We start from the raw sequence: 23,999 nt of genomic DNA on the forward strand, positions 1-23,999 counted from the left end.
TAGCGGTAACCTACACTTGATTCATCGTCGCCAGTTTTATATGAATTTGAAATTTTTCTTTGTATTGTTTCACCCACCACAATGAACATGAAAAGAATATATATGATGCAACAATTAAATAATCTAGTTTAGCAATTATTGGGACAAAACAAATTATCTATGCTTGCTATATTTTTGCCGTGCATGTAAACTCATCTATCTGTGTTGAATTAAAATATATCTGACTTAAAGAATAGTTGCTTTAGTAGGAGGAAATGTATTTGAGTTTTTATAAGATTTATGTATTTTTATCTTAATTTACCACTTGAGAAATTATAGACCTAGTCACAAATAATTGGATAATCTTTATAAACGTCTTTGTCAGCGATGCTATAAAAGGACATACAAAGCGATACAATGAGTGACACCATCAGCCCACAGCTGAAATACTCAGCATATATCAAAAGTCTTAAGTAAGATCCCAATGCAGCTTTGTACTTTTATTTTAGTGTGAGAACGTAACTTTAGTATGACAAAAGTACAAAAGTCATCCCTGGTCTTGTAATTGATTAAATAAGAATTTTTTCCAATTGTAGTGTCTAGTTAATACCAAAATACATTTTCTATTCCGTTTTAAATGTATTTGTATATTTGTATACATGTATATTTCTGATAAAATATTTGATTTGATTTGATTATTAAAACCAAAATACCAATTTCATTTTAGATCAAACTGTCCCCTCAATTCTACATTCAGCAGAAGATAGCACTCAGTAACAAATATTTTATCTGTTGTAATCTATCATTTCCTGTTTTGACATGGAAGATGAAAAATCTACAAGTCCTTTCTTCTATCAATAAACAAATATCTTCTACAGATTTAATGACAGTAATTGGCTTTTTGACATACTGTGCTAATATCTGATGGAATTCCCTAAGGCATTTCTCTTGCATGGAGTTATGATTCTCCAATTTGTAGGTGACATTCCGAAGATTCTCTTTTTTCTATTTCTTCACACTCTCTAATAGTTTAATGTATTTCTATTGGTTGTAGGTATGATTTGAAGCTTTGTGAGTCGGAAGAAATCCCGCCATATGTCTGTCATACTGCATTAAACAAATACCATATGATAACTAGAAACATGTGGTGGAAAAAAAAACATTTCGGAAGGAGACATATATTTGTGTGCATTTTGAATGACAAGTTGAATGGCACCTCTCAAAAATTTCTACGATTGTCAAGCTGGCATCTATATGTTCCTTTTCCACTTGTACCCTTCATGCACAAGTAGACATTAAGAACTAATTTCCGCTAAGATGTGCTTGAATTATTACATAAACTACGAATGATATTGTCATATTGGCTTCTTATGCCATTATGACACACCGTTTTCTTACAGATGATGTTTTTTGTTGGAATTTTATTACAGTTTTACCAATCAAATAAAGTACAATCATGGTAATTAAACTTACGTAAAATTCCAAATGTCACCCCCACCATTAAACTGTAAGGTGTTATTGTGTTTTTACCTAGGGTGGTGTGTCACATGGAACTCTTGCCAAAATAACAGATATTTTTTTTCCAAATTTATGAAAATTTTCAAGCTTAATTTCTCTCGTTTTTCCTTTAAAAGTTTAAAATATACTTCTTAGGCGTTTGAAAGTTTATTTCCTTCAACAATAACCAAATCAAAAACAATTTAAAATCTCAGAAACAGTTCAATTGTTGTAAAACTCGCTAAAGTTCCATATAATTGTCAACCTCCATTAAATATCAGCTATAAAACATAATGTATTACAGATAATACTTATTGATTCCATTGTCATTACATGATTAAAGGAAACTAAAAAAGAAGGCTAACGACACATATGACATTTAGCTGACACCGGGACTAATTCCCCAACACTTTTACTAATTCTATCACAATAGTATTAAATTAGATTGATTAAGTTCCGCGGTGACATTACAATTAGCCTTTTGTCTCTGGATGGGGACAATTCAATAAAAAAATTGTGTTGCGACTATTTTCTTGTAATCAGATGAATGTATCATGCGGTTTGGCTGGAAATTCATGGTTAATTTATTACGTTGACACACGACAAGCACAGTAAATGACTATTTGCTTGTAGCCAGATAGTCAAATTAGTGCTAAATATATTTTCCATCACTTTTGTCAATAAAGTGACAATTTCAACCCAGGAGAGTTAGTATTGCGTCAATACATTTTTTAAAGCTATCATGTCCTTGGCCTTTTAAAAACAACTTCTTATTTATTTTTTCCTTCCTTTTAACAAACCATATTTAATAACATGATACAAAACTATTTAAAAAAATATATACAAGTTGATCAAATTATATTGCAATAGTTATCTCCCCTTAATCCATATCTGAATATGGTGTTATTTTTTTTTTCTTCATTTCATTTTCTGGAACAGTATGATAGTTTTTGCCCCTACAACCCCTCATAGACAATTAAACCATCTTTCAAGAGAATTAACCAAGCCCTAGTTGACTTTAATAAATTTTAAAGACGGGCAATTTAATAAGAATTTTAACTTTTTAACCTGAGTCTGATCGATAAATAAGAATGTTTCCAGCAATTATTGAAATACTAAAAAATATCGTAATATTTGTGTTAAACATATCAATCAAGAAGATATGCCTTAAATTAATCAGAAGAATCCCTCAGACAAATAATTTTTGGTTGATAAAAGACAACTTGTCAGCCGTCACGACCAAGCTTCTAATTAATCTCAAAAAAGGAAATCAACTGTGCTGTGTTGATTTGACAAAAATAATTACCTCACATAAATGTAAGCAAGATAGAAAATTTGCTATATTAGTTAGCAGTAACTGTTCTGTCAAAACTGATGACCCTATTTTGATAAATAGCTTGTCATTAGAGAAAATCGACAGTCAGAATTCGGGGTTCAAACTTGGCAAATGTGATCGGCAAACACCGTGTGACATTATAGAGACAAATGTAACCAAGAAATACGCACTGAATTAAGCCGTGTAGATATTTTATCGAGATTAATCAAGCGATATGATTGAAATGATATTTTCCTACACTGTCTCATTAGTGCCGATTGTAGCATTTCGTCCATAAGCAGCGCAGCGAAATGGATTGTCATTGTCTTTTGCGGATCATTTACGTAAATTGATGCTCAAATCATTGCCTTCCTCATTCTGCCAAACAAACAACACAGACAAATGTTTTACACTTTTTGCTGTTTGCTTTTTAATCCAATAGAATTTGACAAGAAAGGCAGCACTTAGAAATGGGTTGACTCAAGAAATTGTAATAATGAAAGACAAACATTAGCTGTCAATTGTCAATGAATTTAATTAACTCTTATTTATGAATTAACTCTTCATCCCATTAACTCAAGTTTTTCTCTTTATATAAAAGATGCTCTTCAAGACATGAATAGAAAACACTGCATGAATTAAACGAGGTCTTCTTAAACGTTCTTCTTAAACATTGGCACCATTAACTATCCTGTTGAGTACATTGTCAATGAGTTACAAATGACAAGCTTCGGAGCTCTTTCCCTTATGATAATATAGTATTGGTTTTAAAATGATTTGCTGTAATAAAATGCAATTTTATTATGAAATATCATTGGGATAATCTGCACTAATCTTTTGTAACAAATACACGCAAAAATCATTGATATCTGACATATGTATTGGTTGAGAGAAAACTTTTTAGAATAATATCCAGTTTGCTCCTAGCCAGAAAGTCTAAAAAGCAGAAGAATAAAGTCAGCAATAAAATCAAAGTGAGGCTGAAATGATTGGGGTGCCAAAATCATGTTACTTTAATATTAGCTGATTTTGAACAAAAATGTAAGTTCAAGTCAATATAACCTGGAATGGTGAAATTATTCTATTTTTTTTTTTAATGCCTTGCCACATGTGAGTCAATTAAATTTGCAATCACTCATATGTACTTGACAAGATAAAACTGTGCCTCAGTGGACTTATAATAAAGATCCAAAGCTGTTAATTCATATCCCACTATTCAGAATAACAGAATAGTTTTATTGAGCCGAGAATGATGAATGTAAAAACAAACAATGACAACACAGGACAATCTAAATGTCTCTTGTTTACATATATGAAGTGTATATATTTGTCGTTGCTGGAATCACTAAGATATTGATTCCAATCTTTGATTTTCCTTTGTTTGTGACAAGATATGGCGACAAATCTGCTGTATTCCCATATCTAGTATCAATAGAGCTAAAAATGACGTAAAATTATTAAAACACTACGGGTTTTATCTATAATAAACTTCTATACACAGAAATCTGTTCATAATCAATCAATTACTCTAGAAGAAATTGATAAGTTTGAAAAACGCTATGTTACAGTATCAAGCAAATTGATTGATTCATTGTTGTTTGGTTAAAATCCAGTGGCAAATATTTCATGCATGTTCAGGATCAGAACAAATTAACGATAAATATAATAGGTAATTCCTGTAATAAGGCTTGTCATTGATAATGGTCATGGAATTAGGACTTCCACTGGAAAATGAGGGTATATAGGATACAGATAGAAATTTAGCCTTGAAACAGACCACCCGCTGACCTCTCAAAGAGTTGAACACTTGTGGGCACTTAATACTTGATAAAAAAAATATATAATTTTTTATATAAAATTTCCCAAATATCTTTTAATAATAATAGATTCAAATTCTACTTTTCATTGATTCTATTTTAGGATTTACTAGTCCATTCTGTATTACAAGTTCTGTTTACATCAATGTGGTATTCAGTATGAAAACGCATCCTAAACTTAACAAGACCTATTCAAACATATCTATCAGGTAACCTACTGTGTGGCCTAATTAATGAAAAATAGACTTTATTTTGCAGAGTTATAATAGTTAATCAAAATTTGTGAATTTAAAAAAATAAAAAAAGAAATCTGAATACAACTCGCACTTGAGTTTTCACATCATTTAAATTTGTACTGACATTATTTGACTCCGCAAAAACCACAAAAATATACATGTTAAGAAAAAAATTCAAAAAATGCAGATATCGTAATATGTTTTTTTTTTTGCTCCTCAGTCCTGTTTGTTATTTGTAATGAAATTTTTATAAAACCCTCTTTTACCAAAATGTTCGACATGATGTAAATGTGAATCAGAATATAACTTCTTAAAATATTTCATCAACTGAAAAATATTCTCATTTCACAAAATCTTATGGCTATTTGATATTATTTAGAAACATGACTGTTCTAGAAAAACTTTGGAAAGAGAAATTGAGAATCAGGTTGCAGTTATTTTCTGATAATAAAATCTTTGTGACATGGGCATGACAGTTATCTGTAAATTTATACTGAATTATTACATTATATTTGTTATATTTGTCAATAGCAGTACTGTGTTACAAACACGAGATTTTTCACACAACTATTTTGATAAAAAGTTTTTCATTTCGTGACTTTTCATGAGTAAGACGCTTTATTGTCATGTCATGAGACTGGTAAAATACTTGATATTTGACATAATGAATCTTTTGTAATAAAATATTGCTGACAACAAACAGTAAAAGAGCACACCCTAAAATGAAAATGGCGTGGACTTGAATGTCTCTGAGTCAGTTAACTTTGAAAAAACATAAATGACCATTACTAGTTGTTAATTTCTGTGTCATTTGGTCTCTTGTGGAGAGTTGTCTCATTGGCAATCAACCACATCTTATTTTTTATATTATACAATAATTTTAAATTTAAATTTAAATTTAAAATTTGTCAGTACAGTTTGAATTAATGACTACTACTAAGGGGTGTTTAACGACCTTGACTACCCATAAGGGTCCGCACACAGTGTATCAATGAGGAATTACATTAATAACTACATTGACTGGTTAACCTGTTCTAAGTTTATAAAAACAAAATAAAAACCATTCAAAAACTCAAAAACGTTAAGGCATTTTCCCAAGAACATTAGCCTTGTCAAAATAGAGGCTGTACCTTGACAAAAGAAGCAAATTAATGTCCCAGGGTACCAAGGTTAATCTGTGGACACACCATTCATAATTCATTCCAAATGTGCTTTTAATTTGGACATAAGCCATGTGTTAGTTCTTCATGGGAAACTACTTAAGAAGCCTGATGTCAAAGGGGACATTCCCTGTTGTCAAGGTTACTGGTTGACAAATCTCAACATGTGACACATATCAAAAACTGTTGAAAGCAAACTAACCATATCTTTGTTTTTATTGAGGCCATGTGGTGTTCTGTGTGAGAAAATTTTGCTTCTGTAGCAAATTTCCATTTTAAAATTGTCCATAAATTGCTGACTTCTGGTTTTTGACTGACAACTGATTACTAGATAAACCACAAAAATGACACTTTTCAACTCCCAGGAATATACAATGAAAATGTGAGATAGATATTAGATCTGACTAAATGACTTTTGTTCTAATAAAAGAGTTATGGTCCTTTAAAACATACTTCATTGTCAATTTGACTTTTCAATTATTGCCAGAAAAATAAAAAGTTGACTTGTATGTTTTATGACCTACTGGTCAGCATTAAGACAATGAAAACAAGTGAAACTGCAGTAGCTCACTGATGATACCCCCAGCCCAAATATGCATTTGTTGTTGAGTGATGAATCTGAAAACGCATCACACAGTATAGCTGACTTATATAAACCCTGAAACCAAATTTCAGAAATACTTATGATGTAGTTCCTGAGAAAGATGCGACGAAAAATATTCATGGGACGGACGGACGGACAGAGGTAAAACAGTATACCCCCACTTTTTTAAAGCGGGGTATAATGAAATTTGTAACAAGTTAATAGTTGATTTGTATGATTTATGCATAGACAGCATAAAGTCAATGAAACAAATATAATGATCTTACATTAAAATTTGTTTGCTTGAGGCAAAAAGTGTGTGTGAATGGTCAATGAACCCCAGGAAAAAGAAATTTTAGTACAAACATAGCTGCAAAATTAAAAATTATTTACCATATTCTTTAAAACTTCCTTTTATTAAAAAACAACAATAATGACCATTTCTAATTATCAAAATTAATAAAAAAGAAAGATAAAACCATGTAAACAGTGCAATCACTTTTCACCCCCCCCCCCCCCCCAACACTAATTTTTTTTGAACCAAGATGTCCACCTTAAACCATTATTTTAATACTCACCAAAACAGTCTTTATACACATTAACCTTTACATGTACATCAATCCATTGTTTTTGATGCTAAGCATGCAAAAGTAAAAGGGGTCAAGGGTTGTTAACAAAAAATAAAGACAGAATCAAATTTCCAAAATGGAAATACTTTTCAAGTACTTTTAGATGTTTTTGATTAAAATTTGTCACATGAGAACCAACGAAACTGAGACCTGATACCATCATGAGGCTGATTTTGTAAATTTCCTGTCTTTGTGGGATATCCCATGACAAAGTTATTTTCTTCAGAGGTCATCTGGGTCAATAAACCAAAAACATCAGATTCTGTCAATTTGAAAAACAGTAGGTGACATGGTAGAAAGTCTCTGGGGATTTTTATAATGCTTTTTGTATGTCACTGCTAAACAAAAATTGGTGGGAAAATACTAAAATCAGAATGAAAAACACATGTCCCATATTTTCCTGACAAACAGAAATTATCAGCATCATAATTCAATGGAGGTGACAAGCATTTTAAAGCTTTTAATACCAAAAAAGATAAGAAAATCCATAATCATTTTAAATGGTGGTATTATGTTTATTAAAATAATCTAAATGAATCCCGGATTACGCAACAAATGTGTCACTTTTCTCTTTAGATAATGTCCTTCCCTTGTCCATAGTGTCTTTATTCAAACGTATTGAACACCCAGAAATAACAATTGATCATGTTCAAAACAGTTTTTGTTAAGAAACATTTCCCAAATCAATAAATCGGCTATATTTAAATGTCACAATGTTTAAATATCATAAACTATTGTGTCCCCTGAAACGGCAGATTTTCAATAGCTTTTGCTTTTTGTCAAGTATGGTCGATAAATGACTCTTTTAACTTATGCGACAGGAAACATGGCTCTCAACAGAACTTTGGAACCATAAACTTTAACAGTTAGTGTCCTCAAAGACTTATTGAAATATTGGTTCTCGAAAACAACTTGAATAATGTTCCCATAACACTTGAAAGATTTGTGAAAATGCATCAATATATTTCATTTTCCACTAAGATTCAAAGTCTTGGAGGAGACAGGGCAACAGGAACTTCTATGTTGACATAAAACTGAAAGTGATTGGAAAATTATACAGTGTAAGGTTTATAAATTTTTCCCAGACATTTATGGAAACTAGAAATGTTGTTTCACAACATTGCACAAATAGTTGCACTTCACCATTTTCATGGAAAAAAAAATATTTAAAAAGTCTTTTTGCATACAAAGATCAAATTTCAGATAAAACTATTCTGGAAAATTTAAAATTTAAAATTTTGCAATTTTGGTTTGGTACTGCAAATAGATTGACTTTGTGAAAGTGATAACTTTTTTGAAGAGGATTTCCTCCCCCCCCCTTCCCCCCATATTTCTTTTTCAAGGAAAACACTTTTCAAATCAATAATCAATCTGCCTGCCACCTTCCAGTTTAAACATCCACATTGAGATTTGCCAACCCACACAATAATAGACAAGAGAATTTTTAGTGAGTTTGACAGAATCATGACGAAATAAAACACTGGTATAAAGATATGCTTTTATAAATTAATTGCAAAAATTATCAAAGTAAATTAAGCCTTGCATGTTCTGTGCTCGCTGAATTTTAAATGTCACACATCGAGTTTCTGTTTCAAACATAATAAAGATAAGCCATTACCATAAAAGGACATCAGGGATTTATGTATTACGACCATTTTTATTAATTTTTGCTCTTATATCTTCCGTTTTTTTCATAAATTGTGTGAAAGTGATATAAAAATTATCGAAAGACATCATTTTACTTTGAGATAAGTTTTATGTCTTGGTTTTAGAGAAAGGATGTGACACATTTAAGTTTTATGTCATACTTAAAGATAATCTCTTAAAGTAAACGTCTTTGAAGCTGGTGTCAATTAATCTGATAATTGCCTTTAATTTACTAATCGGTGTCATTTATTTTATCATATTATGACAGAAATGGGACTGTTAAAAACTATAATCATTTTTGCACGCTTCCTGTCAATTTTCATACCAAAGAAATTTATTCATGGTTTTCATAATTTTATGCAACAAATCTATGGACATGTTTTACAGAGAAAAGATAAAATTCAAAATAAATTTTCTGCAAAATAAATAAAATTAGATTTTGCTGGCACTAAAACAAATTGGTTTTAATGAAAATTTAATGCAAATTTTTAGAAAGACTTGGGTTTTATTTTTTTGTTGGCTTATATTTTAACAAATCATTTAAAGAGAACCTTTGACATGAAAATTAAATCCTTGAAAAAACTGTTATATTATCAAATTCAAATTACACCAAATAAAGGGCAAATGGAATTTTCAATTAACAAATACAATGACTGAAAGTTACATAAACAGTAAATGCATGTACAATCAATAGTGACTAATAATTACAAAATTGTAATTAAGACATTTCCACAGCCAAACTTTCATTCTATTAATAAAGAAAACCAAGGAAATGACAAAACCAACTCACACTTATAAGTCAAGCTAAAAAGCAAAGTGGAACGAAAAATGCAAACTTAAATAACTTTTGCAACCTACCCATGACCAAACTGATCTTTATATTTATCAGTATCTGACTTGGCTTTATAGCCACCAACAATTTGACAAGTGGTAGATAGATATAAGAAGATGTGGTATGAGTGCTAATGAGACAACTCTCCATCCAAGTCAAAACTTATAAAAGTAAACCATTATAGGTCAAAGTACGGCCTTCAACACGGAGCCTTGGCTCACACCGAACAGCAAGCTATAAAGGGCCCCAAAAATTACTAATGTAAAACCATTCAAACGGGAAAACCAACGGTCTAATCTATATAAAAAACGAGAGACGAGAAACACTTATGAACCACATCAACAAACGACGACTACTGAACATCAGATTCCTGACTTAGGACAGGTGCAAACAATTGCAGCGGGTTTAAACGTTTTAATGGTACCAAACCTTCACCCTTATCTGAAACAATAGTGTAACATCACAACATAGAAAAACACACTATAAAATATCAATTGAAATGGCTTTACTCAATCAAAAGGCATGGGTTTAAAAAAAAAAAAGTGTGTTCAAACTGTTAAGATTTTTTTTTGTCCCAAAATTACTCTTTTTTCCAAACTTTTTATAATAAAAAATAGATGTGTTACTGCAGACTTCTGCTGACCTAATTATACATTGAAAAAAAATCCTCATCTGATTTATATTATCAACACCCCTTAAAAAGGAAATGGTTAGTGCTTAAGGCCACCAGGTAAATAAATGCATTTGAATACAATTGAATATAAATCAGATTTTTTGAAGAAAAATTGCCTATATAAAATTACATCAGACCTATTCTAAATCATTTCTTTCAAATACTTTCTCTTAGTTTTGAAGACTCAAGGGACTAAGGGACTATGATCCCTAACATCTTCCATCATAAAAGCCTCGTCTCTCTGTGTGATTTATGAACACCATAAATTAATATTTCATGAATAAATTCCCAAACACAAAGGAATATTTCAAATTTGCATTACTGGTCTTAAATTGGATTTTAAATGGTTCCATATGTAATACAAACAGTTAAACTATTTGTGTGACTTGGTTTCTCCAATGTCTCCATTTTCAGCGATGCTATGATAGTATAACAAGGCCATTGATCTTTATTTAATGATCGTGGAGCTTCCAAAGGGACGTTAGCAATCTCCTACATTGATCAAATACAATAATAGCTAACTATTTTGCTGATTCTCTAAACATTAAAATAATATTAGCTCATATTAACTGGATTAGTTTAATAGCTAACTCCACTGGTAAAGGACTTTATTTATTTTGTTCTATTTAACAAGAGAAATCAGCTAAAAGCTTGTCTGCAAATTGTCAATTTGTTCTTATTTAATTTAAGGGAAAGTAGTTTTCATTTTATTTCAATGTCTAGTTTTATTTGACATCTTTGTACTGAATCAAATTAGAGTTAAAGACTTAAAAGAAGGACTTATAGTATCAGATTACTAATTAATCATTTACCATACAAAAATGAAGCAAAGATTATATACAATGCATGTTTAATCTTTTAATTGGTTTGTGTTTTTGGGTTGCTGTCAAACATGAGAATTTGAAATACAGAAATCTCTGTGTTGTTGACTAATTCATTCTGTTTACCACATTGACAATATTTACTCATATAGATTGTGAATAACAACTGCACATTAATCTGTGCTCTGTTGTCTTCGACCCTTTATAATTAAGTGGAGCAGGAATTTCTTACCCTCAAGAGTTCACCCCTGTTTTTGTTGCTCAATCTTAAGTTTTGTAAGTAGATACGCTTTGTAAACTGTTGCACAAATTTTTAGCTGTTGTTATTTTGGCCATGGTTATATCTGTTTTTATTTGACTAATGGTTTTTGAATGCCCCCAAAATATAATCCTCCCCCTTTTAAAGGGTATGACTGCTCCAAAAAATGTTGGCATAGAAGCACTGATTGGAAAATTCAGCAAGCAATATGATAAAAGAGAAAGGTTTTACTGTAAAAAAACACTCCTTTTTAAAATTTTACAGGTTATTAACCTAAAAATAAGTGATTGTCAGTTATCATGTCCTACAGTTCTCTAAAATATTTTAGCAGGCATACAGCTGACAGCGGAAAACACCTGGAAATCTCTTTAGTTTTTCTGCATAAACATGATCACATCTTATAAATTTGAAGGAAGATGTTATAAATATGACATCAAAGACTTCAGCATAATTGTCGAGTAATAAAAAAATTTCTGATATTTCTCCAGTTTGAAGTAGTTGACTATTGAAGACATCTGTGACTGATGTTCCAGCACACTTAACAGTTTACAATGATTTAGTGATGGTAGGGTAACTCAAGATACTGATAATGGTTCCACAAATTATACTTACTTACTGAACTAGTAGTTAAATATCAATGAAAATCCATTAGTACAAAATGGTTGCCATTCCATGAATGACTAAATGTAACCCTCTCTGAGATTCTTGTTTGAAAAAAGATTCACCTTTGCTTAAGTACTAAAAGGCAAGTATTAGGTACTAAAAGGCAAGTATTAGGTACTAACTATTGGGAATGTAAACTACAACTGTCAAATCATACTCAGTGTCCCCCCCCCCCCCCATAATTTTTTTTTTTTTTTTGTAATGGACTGAGTTTAAAAAGTGGCAGGTAGGGCATTCAATTTAAGTAAAGTTTTTATTGATAACTTTCATGTCTGACAGTAAAGTAGAAAGCCAAAATATTGTGAAATATGCTATTTAGCCTGCTACTGGCTTCTGAGGAAAACTCAGATTACTAATAAAAAAGTGAATTCAGTAAACATTTACCTCCAAAACGACCATATAAATTCACGAAAGAGGCACCTGGGTTACACTCAGCCATTACTGCAAGGTGTATTGTTATTTCATGACTTTCTAAGTGTACATCAAAGGAAAGAAGACAATTGTTTCCAACAAAAAGTACATGATATGGTATTCTAAAGTGGAATACTATTGTGTGCACATGTTACAAACAATATAAATGCATGGTTATAGCCATTTTTGAGGTGCTTTAAACTGTTAGTAAGAGTTCTGCATGACTTAAATAGACAGAAGTTCCTATCTATCTCTTGTCAAACATCTTTGGATCAAAAGCAAACATTGTCAGGCAATTTAAATTTCACATTTCTAAAAAAGACATAAAGAATAGTTTATAACTATTATTCCATTCTTTCAGCAGATGTCAACTTCTTTATGTTTTCTACTTGCACTTTTATACCCCATGACTGTAGTATACTTTCAGCAAAAGAATTTAAAAATACTGTCGATTCGCTTATTTTCTATGATAGCAATTATCATGGATTAAAAAAAAAATTATAGTATCATGGATATTTAGTTTTCAGGTTTTACAAAAAAAGTCTGCATACACGCCTTTGTACTTCTTTTAACATTTAAATTAGCAGTTAACCTGGACCCAAGAAAATTGGTATCTTTCAAATTATAATAAATCCACAGAAAGAAATAACTCTTCTGAAATCATCAATACACAATGTTTACCTAAACTCTACTATCAGGAACATCAATATGTATTTTGCTAACTGGACATAAACTCAAATTCAAAGTAATATAATCCTTTATCAATATCTTAAAATCAACTGTGACTGAAAAACCTTGATTTGTTCTTCACATAATTCATATTTAATAAGATTTTTATAAGCCACATGGAAACTTTCAAGGCATTAACTGGGAAGTTTCATTTACCCCTGGATATTTCCTGCTTTTCTGCAAACCAGAATGATACACACATGGCATAAATATATAGAAGTAAGGGTAAGTTCTAATTTTTACATTTAAAACTTATCTCTGAATCACGTCATAAAGTGATTACCAGTATATACATTGCTGATATATGGACTATGCCTACTTGCTTACACTGGTACCTTGAACTGCAGTTGCTACCGACAGTCCAACTGTTGATTTAAATCTAAAGCCAAACTACCCCAGTATGATTTCAGATCATTTTCTTTAAAGATCTCCCACTGTACCAATATATGATTTTTTTTTGAATTTCTCAAAGAAATTATAGTGAAACTAGAATTTTATTGGCTACTGAAACAATGCTGATTGTAAAGTTTTATTTTAAAAAATGTACTAGTTCAGTCTTGTTGAGAAAAAACTTGTACACCATAAAGATAGTACAATGTAAACTTGGCCAAAGACACAGTATACTGTTAGTGTAAAATCTTCAAGACGTTCTCCTAAATTTATCAGGACAGATTTTGAAATACAAAGAAATCTGAAATATGTTCACCTAGATTCATTCTTATGTGGATATGAAACTAACAGAATAAAAAAAATCCACTTAAACTTGCTTAAAATTAATTACTTGTCAGATAACATTTCTCAGAGTCCAAAACAATTTGGATATATCAATTTTGCTTTGGCTACGTCATCTATATCTAACATATTCTAAGTTAATAAGAATATAACTTACCATGGGACACCCAACCATGCTTGCAGGATTCACAGTTTCTTAGATTGTCCTTGCCTGGCGTGAAACATTCACAGGCACAACTTGGTACTGTACATCTGATAGCCTGAAAACAAAGGCGTGGCGTCAATGCATTGGATAAATTGACAAAGTTCATAACTCTCTTATACTGGTCCATTTTTGTATAGTCCAGTAATGAAGATGACATCCATGGATTAAATTTTTTATCTTCCATTAAAGTCTTCATCTTTGCTTGTTTTATCAAGTCTGTTGTAGAATGAGAATTTGTTTCAAGAAATTGTGACAAGCAGTTTAAAATTACTAACAGTTAATCTTAAATCAGTTTCAAGTTTCTGAATAAAGTCACACACTTTCATTTCAAACCCATCATCCAATGAAAGCATCCATATCTACAAAGATTTATATTTTTTTAAGTCAATAATTTTTTTAATATGTCAATTTCAAAAAGTTGTCCAATGAAATTTAAAGTTTATACACTGTTCTAAGACAAAACTCTTTTCACTGACGTTTCTAAGAAAAGAAGAGATAAAATGTCCAACAAAAGCATGAAAAGTTAATCATGTGAGTCAAATTACTTCACACATGTATGGAAACCCATGCTGAGGTTGTATCTTTATATTTGAAACATTATCGCTTAAGTCCCATTAATTTAAAACAGTTGCATTATAGCCAAGCATATTGTTTACACTGTACCTTCTAAACTTCTTTGGTTTGTAACAAATGAGACATGCGATAAATCAAATCTAATCAATTAATGCTTGCACTATTGATGAAAAAGTTACTGAATAATACAAAACCTTTGAAAAAAATCAATTAATAAAATATTTATTTAATTTTTGAGTTACTTTAAACACAAGTAATGAAGAAACTTCGTTTTCTATTTGTCTATCTTTTTTACTGTCTTCTTCACTTTTTGTACAGTATGGATGGAGTTTAAAAATAGGAGACAGCAACACGAACAAAATTTAAAAAGAGAAAATTATTCTTGAATCAAATGTGTTTACAGTATTTTTTAAATGATTGATTGCATAAAAGAAAAAAAAGATAAATCTTTCAGATGATATATTTCTGATTATTGACTAAAAGAAATGATTTAAAAAGGGTTTAATTACTATAAGCTTCTTTACTACAATAATAAAAGAAATAGTACAATGCGAAAAGTATACAATTTTGTACATAATGCTGGTATTTTCATTCATGAGAAAAAAAGATTATTTTTCCCATGATCCTTTAGATACATATGACAAAAAAATGGATGACAGTCTGAATGAAGTCTAAAGTGTGTTTTAAGCACTGCCACAAAAACATCAAACAACTGTAATTTACCAGCGTGTTTTATGTGATTTATACTTAATTATTTCCGAAATGTTTTGCCTCATCAAAGACAGTGATGCATCATGAAAAGGACCTATCAAGGAGACAATGACAAATATAAGAGTCTCTGTCAAGCAATATGCTATATAACTTAATGACAGTCAATATCTGTATAATTGTTAAGTTCCGGTTCCCACAACAAGGTACTTCACCGATCTTGAGGACATTATGCCGTATATCTTCAATACGCCTTAATCGCCTTACAATTGACTCAACGACTGCAACATCACTCATCAACCTTGCACTTATTGTTTTGGAAAACTAATTTTTCTATCATCTGGTAGATTCTCAAGTTGGAGTCGCATGACAGTGAATTAGCAGCTATGCACATCCTATGCAATATTTTCTGCCAGAAAGCTTAAACATATGTTGTTAAAGAGATGTAGCCTCTTTCTTCCACACTGTCAAATTTTGATATTTAGCTTGGTCTACAGTTGCCAGTTAAAAAAAAAAATGTGATCTTGAAAAGAAGAATTGATGACGTAGATTTATTTGTCAGACTCTTAAAAAACACAGGTGAATTTGATATTTTATGTGGAAGATGAATGTGTACTAGTGCCAATTTATATAAAATAATTTTGACATGACTTGCTTCTTACTAAGTAAATTGCCTTGTCAAAATTTGCAGATGGTCTGTCTTTAATTTTGTGTAAAAACAATTTCGAAGGAACAATTAGGTTACTTGGATAAGTTTTCTAACATCTTTTGTTGTTATGCCAATTTATTGTAATCAAAGTGTGCAAGACAAAAGTGAGATCCCCCTCACCCCCCCGAAAGTCTAAGGGCCATAATTCTTAGTGTCATGTCGAAGGAACTTGAAGAAAATTCGTCAAATTTGATTTTTTGGCATTTAGACAGATAGACACTCATTAAAGAAAATGTAAAATAAAGTACTTCTTGAAATGTATGTGGCACATCACTTTGTCTATAGGCAATTTTTACATTTGAAGTATATTCTTCATGATGCATTTCGAGTAGTGATTTTGGGGATCCATGTGTGTGTTGCTTGAGATCTCACATGGTTTGCCAAGACAACTGTACTTCTTCAAGGGAAACTCTATTATAATTCTTCGATATAAACTCTTTTATTCAATTGAAAATTGATTTGTACTTGATTGCTACTTATTTTTTATTATTTCATAATGGCAGGCAAATATTGCTCTATTTCTCTGTCATTTCTGGCAGCAAGTCATGTTCATTCACTTTACAAGGGCTAATAACATTTTCAACTCATTTGACTTGATAGCTTAATGTATTAATTTTTGTATTTATTAATGCAGAAATTTTTGTATAATTTTACACACATTTCAATTAGTTTTTAATTCTATAGAACTCCTTTGCCATTTTTCTAACATTTCTATTTGGTGAGTGTGTCAATTCAGTCCAAATTAAATAACAACGAAATAATATAATGAAAAAAACGTTCATTTTAAAATTGCAATAACAGTCTATCTTATTTGGGTTAAGGTCATTTTAACATAGCTACAATAATCTATGAACTGTCTCAAATCATAATGTATTGCTGTCTCACTCTTAAAATTGAGAATGGAAATGGGGAATATGTCAAAGAGACAACAATCCGACCAAAGAGCAGAAAACAGCCGAAGGCCACCAATGGGTTAGTAGGTTATCCTAAAATTCATTTTTTAAACCAAAGAACAAGGATCTTTTTTCTTTCCAAATTTTAGTTATGAAACAAAGAGTACTATAATTTATGAATGGCACATCTTGTACTGGTTCCCTACCCTTCCCTTACTTCTTTCATTTAAGCCTTTGATTCAAACGAAAAAAAATGAATTATCAAAAGAAACAAATCTCATGAAAATCCAAAGAACATATATCTATGAAGTAGAACTTATATGAAGGACAGGCATTAAAATTATCTGTTGAACATTTTGAAGTCATGAAAGGGTTATCAACAATGGGAAACAACACAACGACACATCACTGAAAATAAGGATTGCACATTTATACCTGTTTTTGTACTTTATCAATTTGTCATTTTTAACAAAAATATTTAATGCATAATACCTAGAAACAGGAAGTACTTTAGCAGCAATTTATGTTCCCACGTAATGATACCCAATACTTGATGATCCACAAGGAATTAATTATCATTAATTGGATAATGCAATAAGTGTCTCAAGATTCTGCAATATAAATGTCACTTGTGCTCTTCATCAAAATATCATTGATTCATCTTTTTTGAAAGGAAATTATCCAGATATTCAAAGCAGTGTAGGAATGACTGTCAGTTTTGAAAAATGACATTGGAAATTGCTTCATTTTTGTCAACAATTCACTTAACAAACCCAAATGAATGACAAACCAGTGGTTTTGGAAACTGGAAAGAGATTTCACAGATTCTACAAGGATACTGTCACGCCGATGACAGATGATGGAGATGTAATTGAACTATTAATTTGTGTAAATTCCCAGGATAAAATTCATTCTCTATTTTGACAATGCAAAGAAGTATATACTGTCCCGTGGGATATTAAATCTTGAATATGAAACTTTAAATAACAGTTAAAAACTATGATGTCACAAAGAATAATCAATGCGATAATAGAATCTAGTTGACTACAGAAGGATTGAATTGCCCTCACTAAATGAGTGAGAAACCCAGTATACTCAAGGGACACTTTACTCAGAGGACAATTTTAAATAATAATGGAGCTTATATAGAGATGATAGAAATTCTTAATGTCACATTTGGTCGCAAACGTCGCAACGAGTTAAGGGGTGAAATCAATATTCCGTTCAATAGCTTAAATTTGTTGTCATGTGGGGACACATTATGTGTGTATACGACAAATATATCTCGACATTAAGTGACAATCTCTTGGATGGCACTGTTTTTCGATAAGTGATTAATACAATTGAATAGCTACATAAGCGCCAAGGGTAATAATCGTTCCATTACGGCAATCCACATAAGAGACAGTATCACTGAATTAAATAGTTTACTGAATGCTATTTAGGCCTGTTAGAAAAACCAACAGACTTTTTAATTAACTTCTACCATGGCCACCTAGCTCTAGTGATTTAATGCACATTTACGGGCAAGTACGACTTCTTCTTGCTTATTAAAAAAAAGTTTAGTACGGATTAACATGCGAGCTTGTCTGATGTCTACAGAAAATCATGACAGTACACCCTCATGTGAAATTCTGACTGCATTAATGATTTATAATATGTGTTCAAATATAGATAAAAATTTGCTGACATAGAAAAAATCACTAAAATGCCAAAGGGACAATAAATACTAATACTGTCGATTTCTTTATTTTCATGGATATTCAAATTTATGGTTTTTCCAAAGTTTGCATATACATGTATTAGTCTATAAAAAAATTGTAATTTGTTGAACATTTAAATTTATAGTGTATCCATACTCATTACATATACGAAAATTGGTATCCCATTTATAATAGATAATCCACAGTACGCACAGCAGAGCATTTAAGCAAATGAACACCTGTGTATAGCCAATTTACTGTGTTGAAAAAAAATCTGGAGAATTCAGACATTCATTTAAATGTGTCAAATACAGATTAGTAAAAATAAAAGACTCTTTATTTAGTAAAGCTGTTCACTTTAAATGCTTTCTATTAGGATAATCATAAAAAAGATGATGCCCCTGCTTGCATATATAAAAGGGCATAACTCGATAACAGTAAAAGTGCAGCCACTCAAATTCGATCTTGATCTGTATTTTGTGGAAATAATCATTGTGTATAAGTTTCATAAAATTTGATTAAGGCAAACTAAAGTTACAGAACGGAAACCAATTTTAGGACGTACGGATGGACAGACAATGGTAACACTTAATACCCCTCCAGTAACGGCAGGGGCATAAAAATAGAGGACTTAGCCAGAAGCTTGAACTGATACATTTGTTTCAAATTTTTGAGCCTCAAAAATGAATAAATTGTGAGAGTATTTCCTAAGCACCACATCATTCATATCAAACCATACACTGACTAAATTAATAAGCAAACAGGGGAAGAGGGCTCATCTCCAAATGACTCTATGCAAAGTCAGATAACTTTAGAACAATACAATAGAGGCTGATAGACAACATCCATTTCTTTATGAAATTGATTACCACTTTTTGACTTTGAGGAGAAAGTTTTTTGGCAGACTGATCTCCCAGTAGTGTAAGATAATACCCTATATCATACACCATAACATATCTCAAGTTTAATGTCCTGCTAGATTATTATATGTCAAAGATACAAGGATGGGATACTACTGTGCAGAAGGGGTAACCATTGGGAGATGTAAAAAAATATACAAGGGAGGCAACCCAGGGGGTAAAAAAAGAAAAAAAGACATAATACTGTGGACATTAATCAATTTATTTAATTTCAGTGAATTTAGAGGGGGGGGTATACTTATAAGAAATCCTACTTGTTAATTTCTAACCATTTGTAGAGAAAATAGGTGAATTTTTAAGTAACTTGTAGCATTAATAAATGAAAGAAAAACAGATAAAATCACTCAATTTAATATTACATTACATTGGATACTTGTCTTTCAATCATAAAGAAATGTTCATCCAAATCATGAAAATGTATACAAATTTTAAATTATTTCATTCAAACTGTGAAACTTTTTAAATTGAGAAATAACAGCAATAATTCTGCGGGAAAAAAAAACATAACAATTTATTATAAAAACAAAACAGAAAAAAAGAAAGGATGCCTAATGTTTTTCCTAAGATTTGAACTTTTGAATTAGGATTTTTATATATGTCAATCTTACAGTTAAGGTAATGAAAACATTAACAACAGGTAGTTTTCAGTACACAGTGTTATTTAGTAGTGAACATCATATAAAAGGCTCATCTAGTTGTTTCTTGAAAAAATACATAGATTTTGGTCAATTTTTAAGAGTTTTTGGATCTGCAAATACAGAGAACAGCAAAGACCAACTTAATCATTTTCAACAATGTTTGTCTATATAAAAATACCCTTATGTAAATATATTTGTGGTACTTGCATGTACGCAATATGTTTTACCCATAAATATGCGTAAAAAGTATGTTTAGTCATTTTTGTAGAAAAATTGGAAAGATGCTTTCTTTCAACTAAAATCTCTGTGAATGTTCATCAAATTCAAATATTTTATAGCTTAAAACTTATAACATACTCTGCAATCATATTTGTGCCAAAATCGTATGATTTAATTATTCTACAATTTAGGGCCCTTAGCACATCTCCTCCTTTGTATAACAGTTTACCTTTACTTATTTGTGAAACAAACAAAAAAACATAATAACTCATCAATGTTCAAGGTTGAAAGCAATTTAGTGACCTCTAAATGTCTATTTTGTTTAACTTGTGTTGTTTGTTTGCTGTCACAGTTATGTTTACCCTTCATCTTTACAATCCTATTTACAAACAAACAAGACAGAACAAATAATTTAAGCATTGCTTTATTTTATATTGGATACTGTCTTTTGATCACAAAGTTTTCAAGAAATTCCATATATCAGATTTAATGTCTTCATTCAAATTGTGAAAAGCCTTAATTTAAGCCTAACCAACTATTGCTAATGATATTGGAATTGTGGACCCCTTTGACTTTATACCTGCAGAACTTATTTGTGGAACTGTAAGTAAGTAAATGAATTTCAGTAGCTTCTTTGTTTATATATTTCAGTATCAGGATAATGAAATGTAGACGTTAGTGATGTTTTGGTCAACATTAAAGTCATTTTATACTTATACAGATGAATTTTAAATAAATATAATAACAAAGTAAACAAAAAATTGTAATTCAACTTTATCCAATTTTAACTTCTGTAAATATTTAGGGTATATTTGGAAATTGATGACTTTGATGTTTGAGAAAGTAAATAATTAAACCATGAGATATGAGCAAATTTGCTAAATCTAAAGACAGCATTGACAAGAAACACACCCTGTGACTGTTTGTGCTAATTAACATTCGACATGATATTCCCATTATCTATAATTTTAACCCTATGGTGCCTCATTGAGGATGTGCAGTGTTATCTGTTTCTTGTGAATGAAGATCACATGACCACTATAAATAGAAATTCCATTAATGAAAATTCAGAGGCTGTTTAGTGACATAAAGAGATGGGGAAATATCAGATTTCTTTCTTTGATCTCTCCCAGGGACAGCCTATCTTTCAGTTTTTATCAACTAATAACACTCATACCTATCTTTATGATTGAATAAAAACATCTAGAAAAAATTTCATGATGACATTAATTGGTAAAAGATTTTATAATCATTACAAAAATTGAAATAAAATTTATATAGTTACATGCATATTAAAAAAAGAAATAGCAATTAAAAAAATCGGCTTATAAAATAAAATAAACAAAAAAATAAACAAAATTTAAAAAGCTCGGTCAAAAATGTCTCCCCTTTGAAACAGTTCAAAAATAAAATGTTCAATGGATTTTTAATAATTTGCTTACATACTAATAAGAAAAAGAGTTTTTGCCTTGCATAAATGAATTTGAAATAAATTTCCATACAATCAATCAATCAAGCCATACTAATTTCTTATTACAGATGATTGAACAATTAAGACACTCCCACATATTTCATCAAAAAGTAATATAACCAAAACAACAATATTGTGATCATAATCAACAATAACATAACCTCAGTAATTAATGAAACGTTTTGTGAAAGAAATGACTAATTTATAAATTTAAAAATTTTAAATTTCAACTTACAAAATGTCACATTTATAACAAAATTGAAAATTGTACAGGTAGGCAATTGTCATAAAATACTTCTACATGTCTACAGACAACATATAAAGACAAAATAAAAAATGTGACCAGTACCTCCAATGGCTTCATTTCTGATGGGACACTACTATCCACATACCAACAACGAGATTTGATCGTCAGCTTGGTTTTTTAATTTCTTCCTGTTTCCTGTATACACAAGTCACCACACACAACTTCTGCGTCTTCAGTCGCCCTGATTGCCAATGTGATTCCAAATTTAGACTGTAGCACACTGAGGATCGTCAGCTTGCGCCTCTGACATCTATCAAAGATGATGTACACATTTTTAAACACAGGGCTACTTTTTATCTACCTCCTTTATCTAAGAAATACATCTTTTTTCTTCATATCAGTCATATGGTTAAGAAATAAAGTCATCTGTTTCTAAAAAGTGTCCCAAATGTCTTACAGACAGAGGTCTCTTTGATGTAATAAAATGGAATTTTATTATTGATACCAAAGAGAAATTTTGTGTTTGGTATTGTTTTATTGGACCAAATTAGAGATACAGCTCCCAAAGGACTCATAAGGTAGTTGACTTTCATTGACCAAGAGACCAGAAAGACATTTTCTTCTTTAAAAGCACAATCTTTAGGTAAATAAGTAAATAATAAATGAATCTAAACAGTAATTGGAAAAGAAAAAAATCTAATTAGCATGAATAATTAATACTGTCATGGAAAATTACTCCACTTAATTGTCTCCAAGCATGAGAAAGGTATAACATAAAAAGAAAACTTTGATTGAACATTTTTTGTTTTGTTTCTTAAATTGTCATTCAATATCTATTTTTATATTTCAACCCAAAATACAGCCTGAATGTATTTTGTTCTCAGATTGTCAGTTTCTTGGCATTCAATATCATTTTAAATCAAAGATGAAAAAGAAAGGGAATTAACAAATATAAAAAATTGAGCCTTCGTTTTACCTAAAAATACACTTTCACAACTTTTACATGTTTACAACAAAGTTCTGAGAGGATGACAATTTGACAAACCAAGTTTTTCACATAATTTTTTTTTTCATTTCAGTTTTTAGCAGAATAAATTCAAGACTAAAAAAATAAAGTCCCAAAACATATATATTTTTAAGAAGATTATTTCGGCTTTCGGTATGGGGATGAAAAAAGCAACATTATCTATTATAAAATATGCAATGATATAAATAAATAAAATATTTCTTACCTATATAAATCAACAGTTAGTACTGTATGTTACTAAAACTGCAGTATAAAATCCTGAGAAAGTTGCGTTTCCTTGGTGACTGTAAGGAGATTGACAAAGATCTGACCTGTTGACAATCTTACTGCACCCTGGAAAATGACCAAAATGAAATAGGACACTTCATACTTAATGGCTTACAGCTGCTGTAACCAATCACACAGTTATCTATGGGACACCTACCAAGGGATGAAGGAAATTGTTTGGCCATGTCCCTATCAGTGACATGAGTCAGATTAAACAGCAGGATAGGAACAACATAAGTCATGGCTACTTGAACTGTCTCCCTTTATTATACCTCTGCTAATTAATTAACTATAAAAATTATTAATAATAACTGTTACCATATGCTATTGTAACAGTTTTTTAATGTGCTGGTTAACTGTTTAGATAATACAAGGCTGACATGCCATTTCTTAATCCCAGTAGTGACACAAAATTTGGGGAGAGAGACAAAATCCA

The 23,999-nt window shown here is 30.7% G+C and overlaps 1 protein-coding gene across 2 annotated transcripts in view; it reads right to left on the reverse strand.

Moving 5' to 3' along the window:
* LOC127735190 (zinc finger protein basonuclin-1-like) overlaps positions 1-22,529 on the reverse strand; it is a 47,565-nt gene extending 25,036 nt beyond the window's left edge. Inside the window, exons 1-2 of one of the 2 annotated variants that reach the window (XM_052245313.1) lie at positions 22,372-22,529; positions 14,141-14,243 (exon numbers count right to left, since the gene is read on the reverse strand). In XM_052245313.1, coding sequence (XP_052101273.1) covers positions 14,141-14,243; positions 22,372-22,386 — 118 coding nt within the window. In that variant the 5' untranslated portion in view covers positions 22,387-22,529. Of the gene's footprint in view, positions 1-14,140; positions 14,695-22,371 lie in introns of those variants that run through there. The other variant, XM_052245312.1, reaches the window with a different exon arrangement.
* Positions 22,530-23,999: the final 1,470 nt, after the last annotated feature.

The sequence above is a fragment of the Mytilus californianus genome, unplaced genomic scaffold (genome assembly GCF_021869535.1).
Source record: "Mytilus californianus isolate M0D057914Y unplaced genomic scaffold, xbMytCali1.0.p SCAF_3, whole genome shotgun sequence".
NCBI lineage: Eukaryota > Metazoa > Mollusca > Bivalvia > Mytilida > Mytilidae > Mytilus > Mytilus californianus.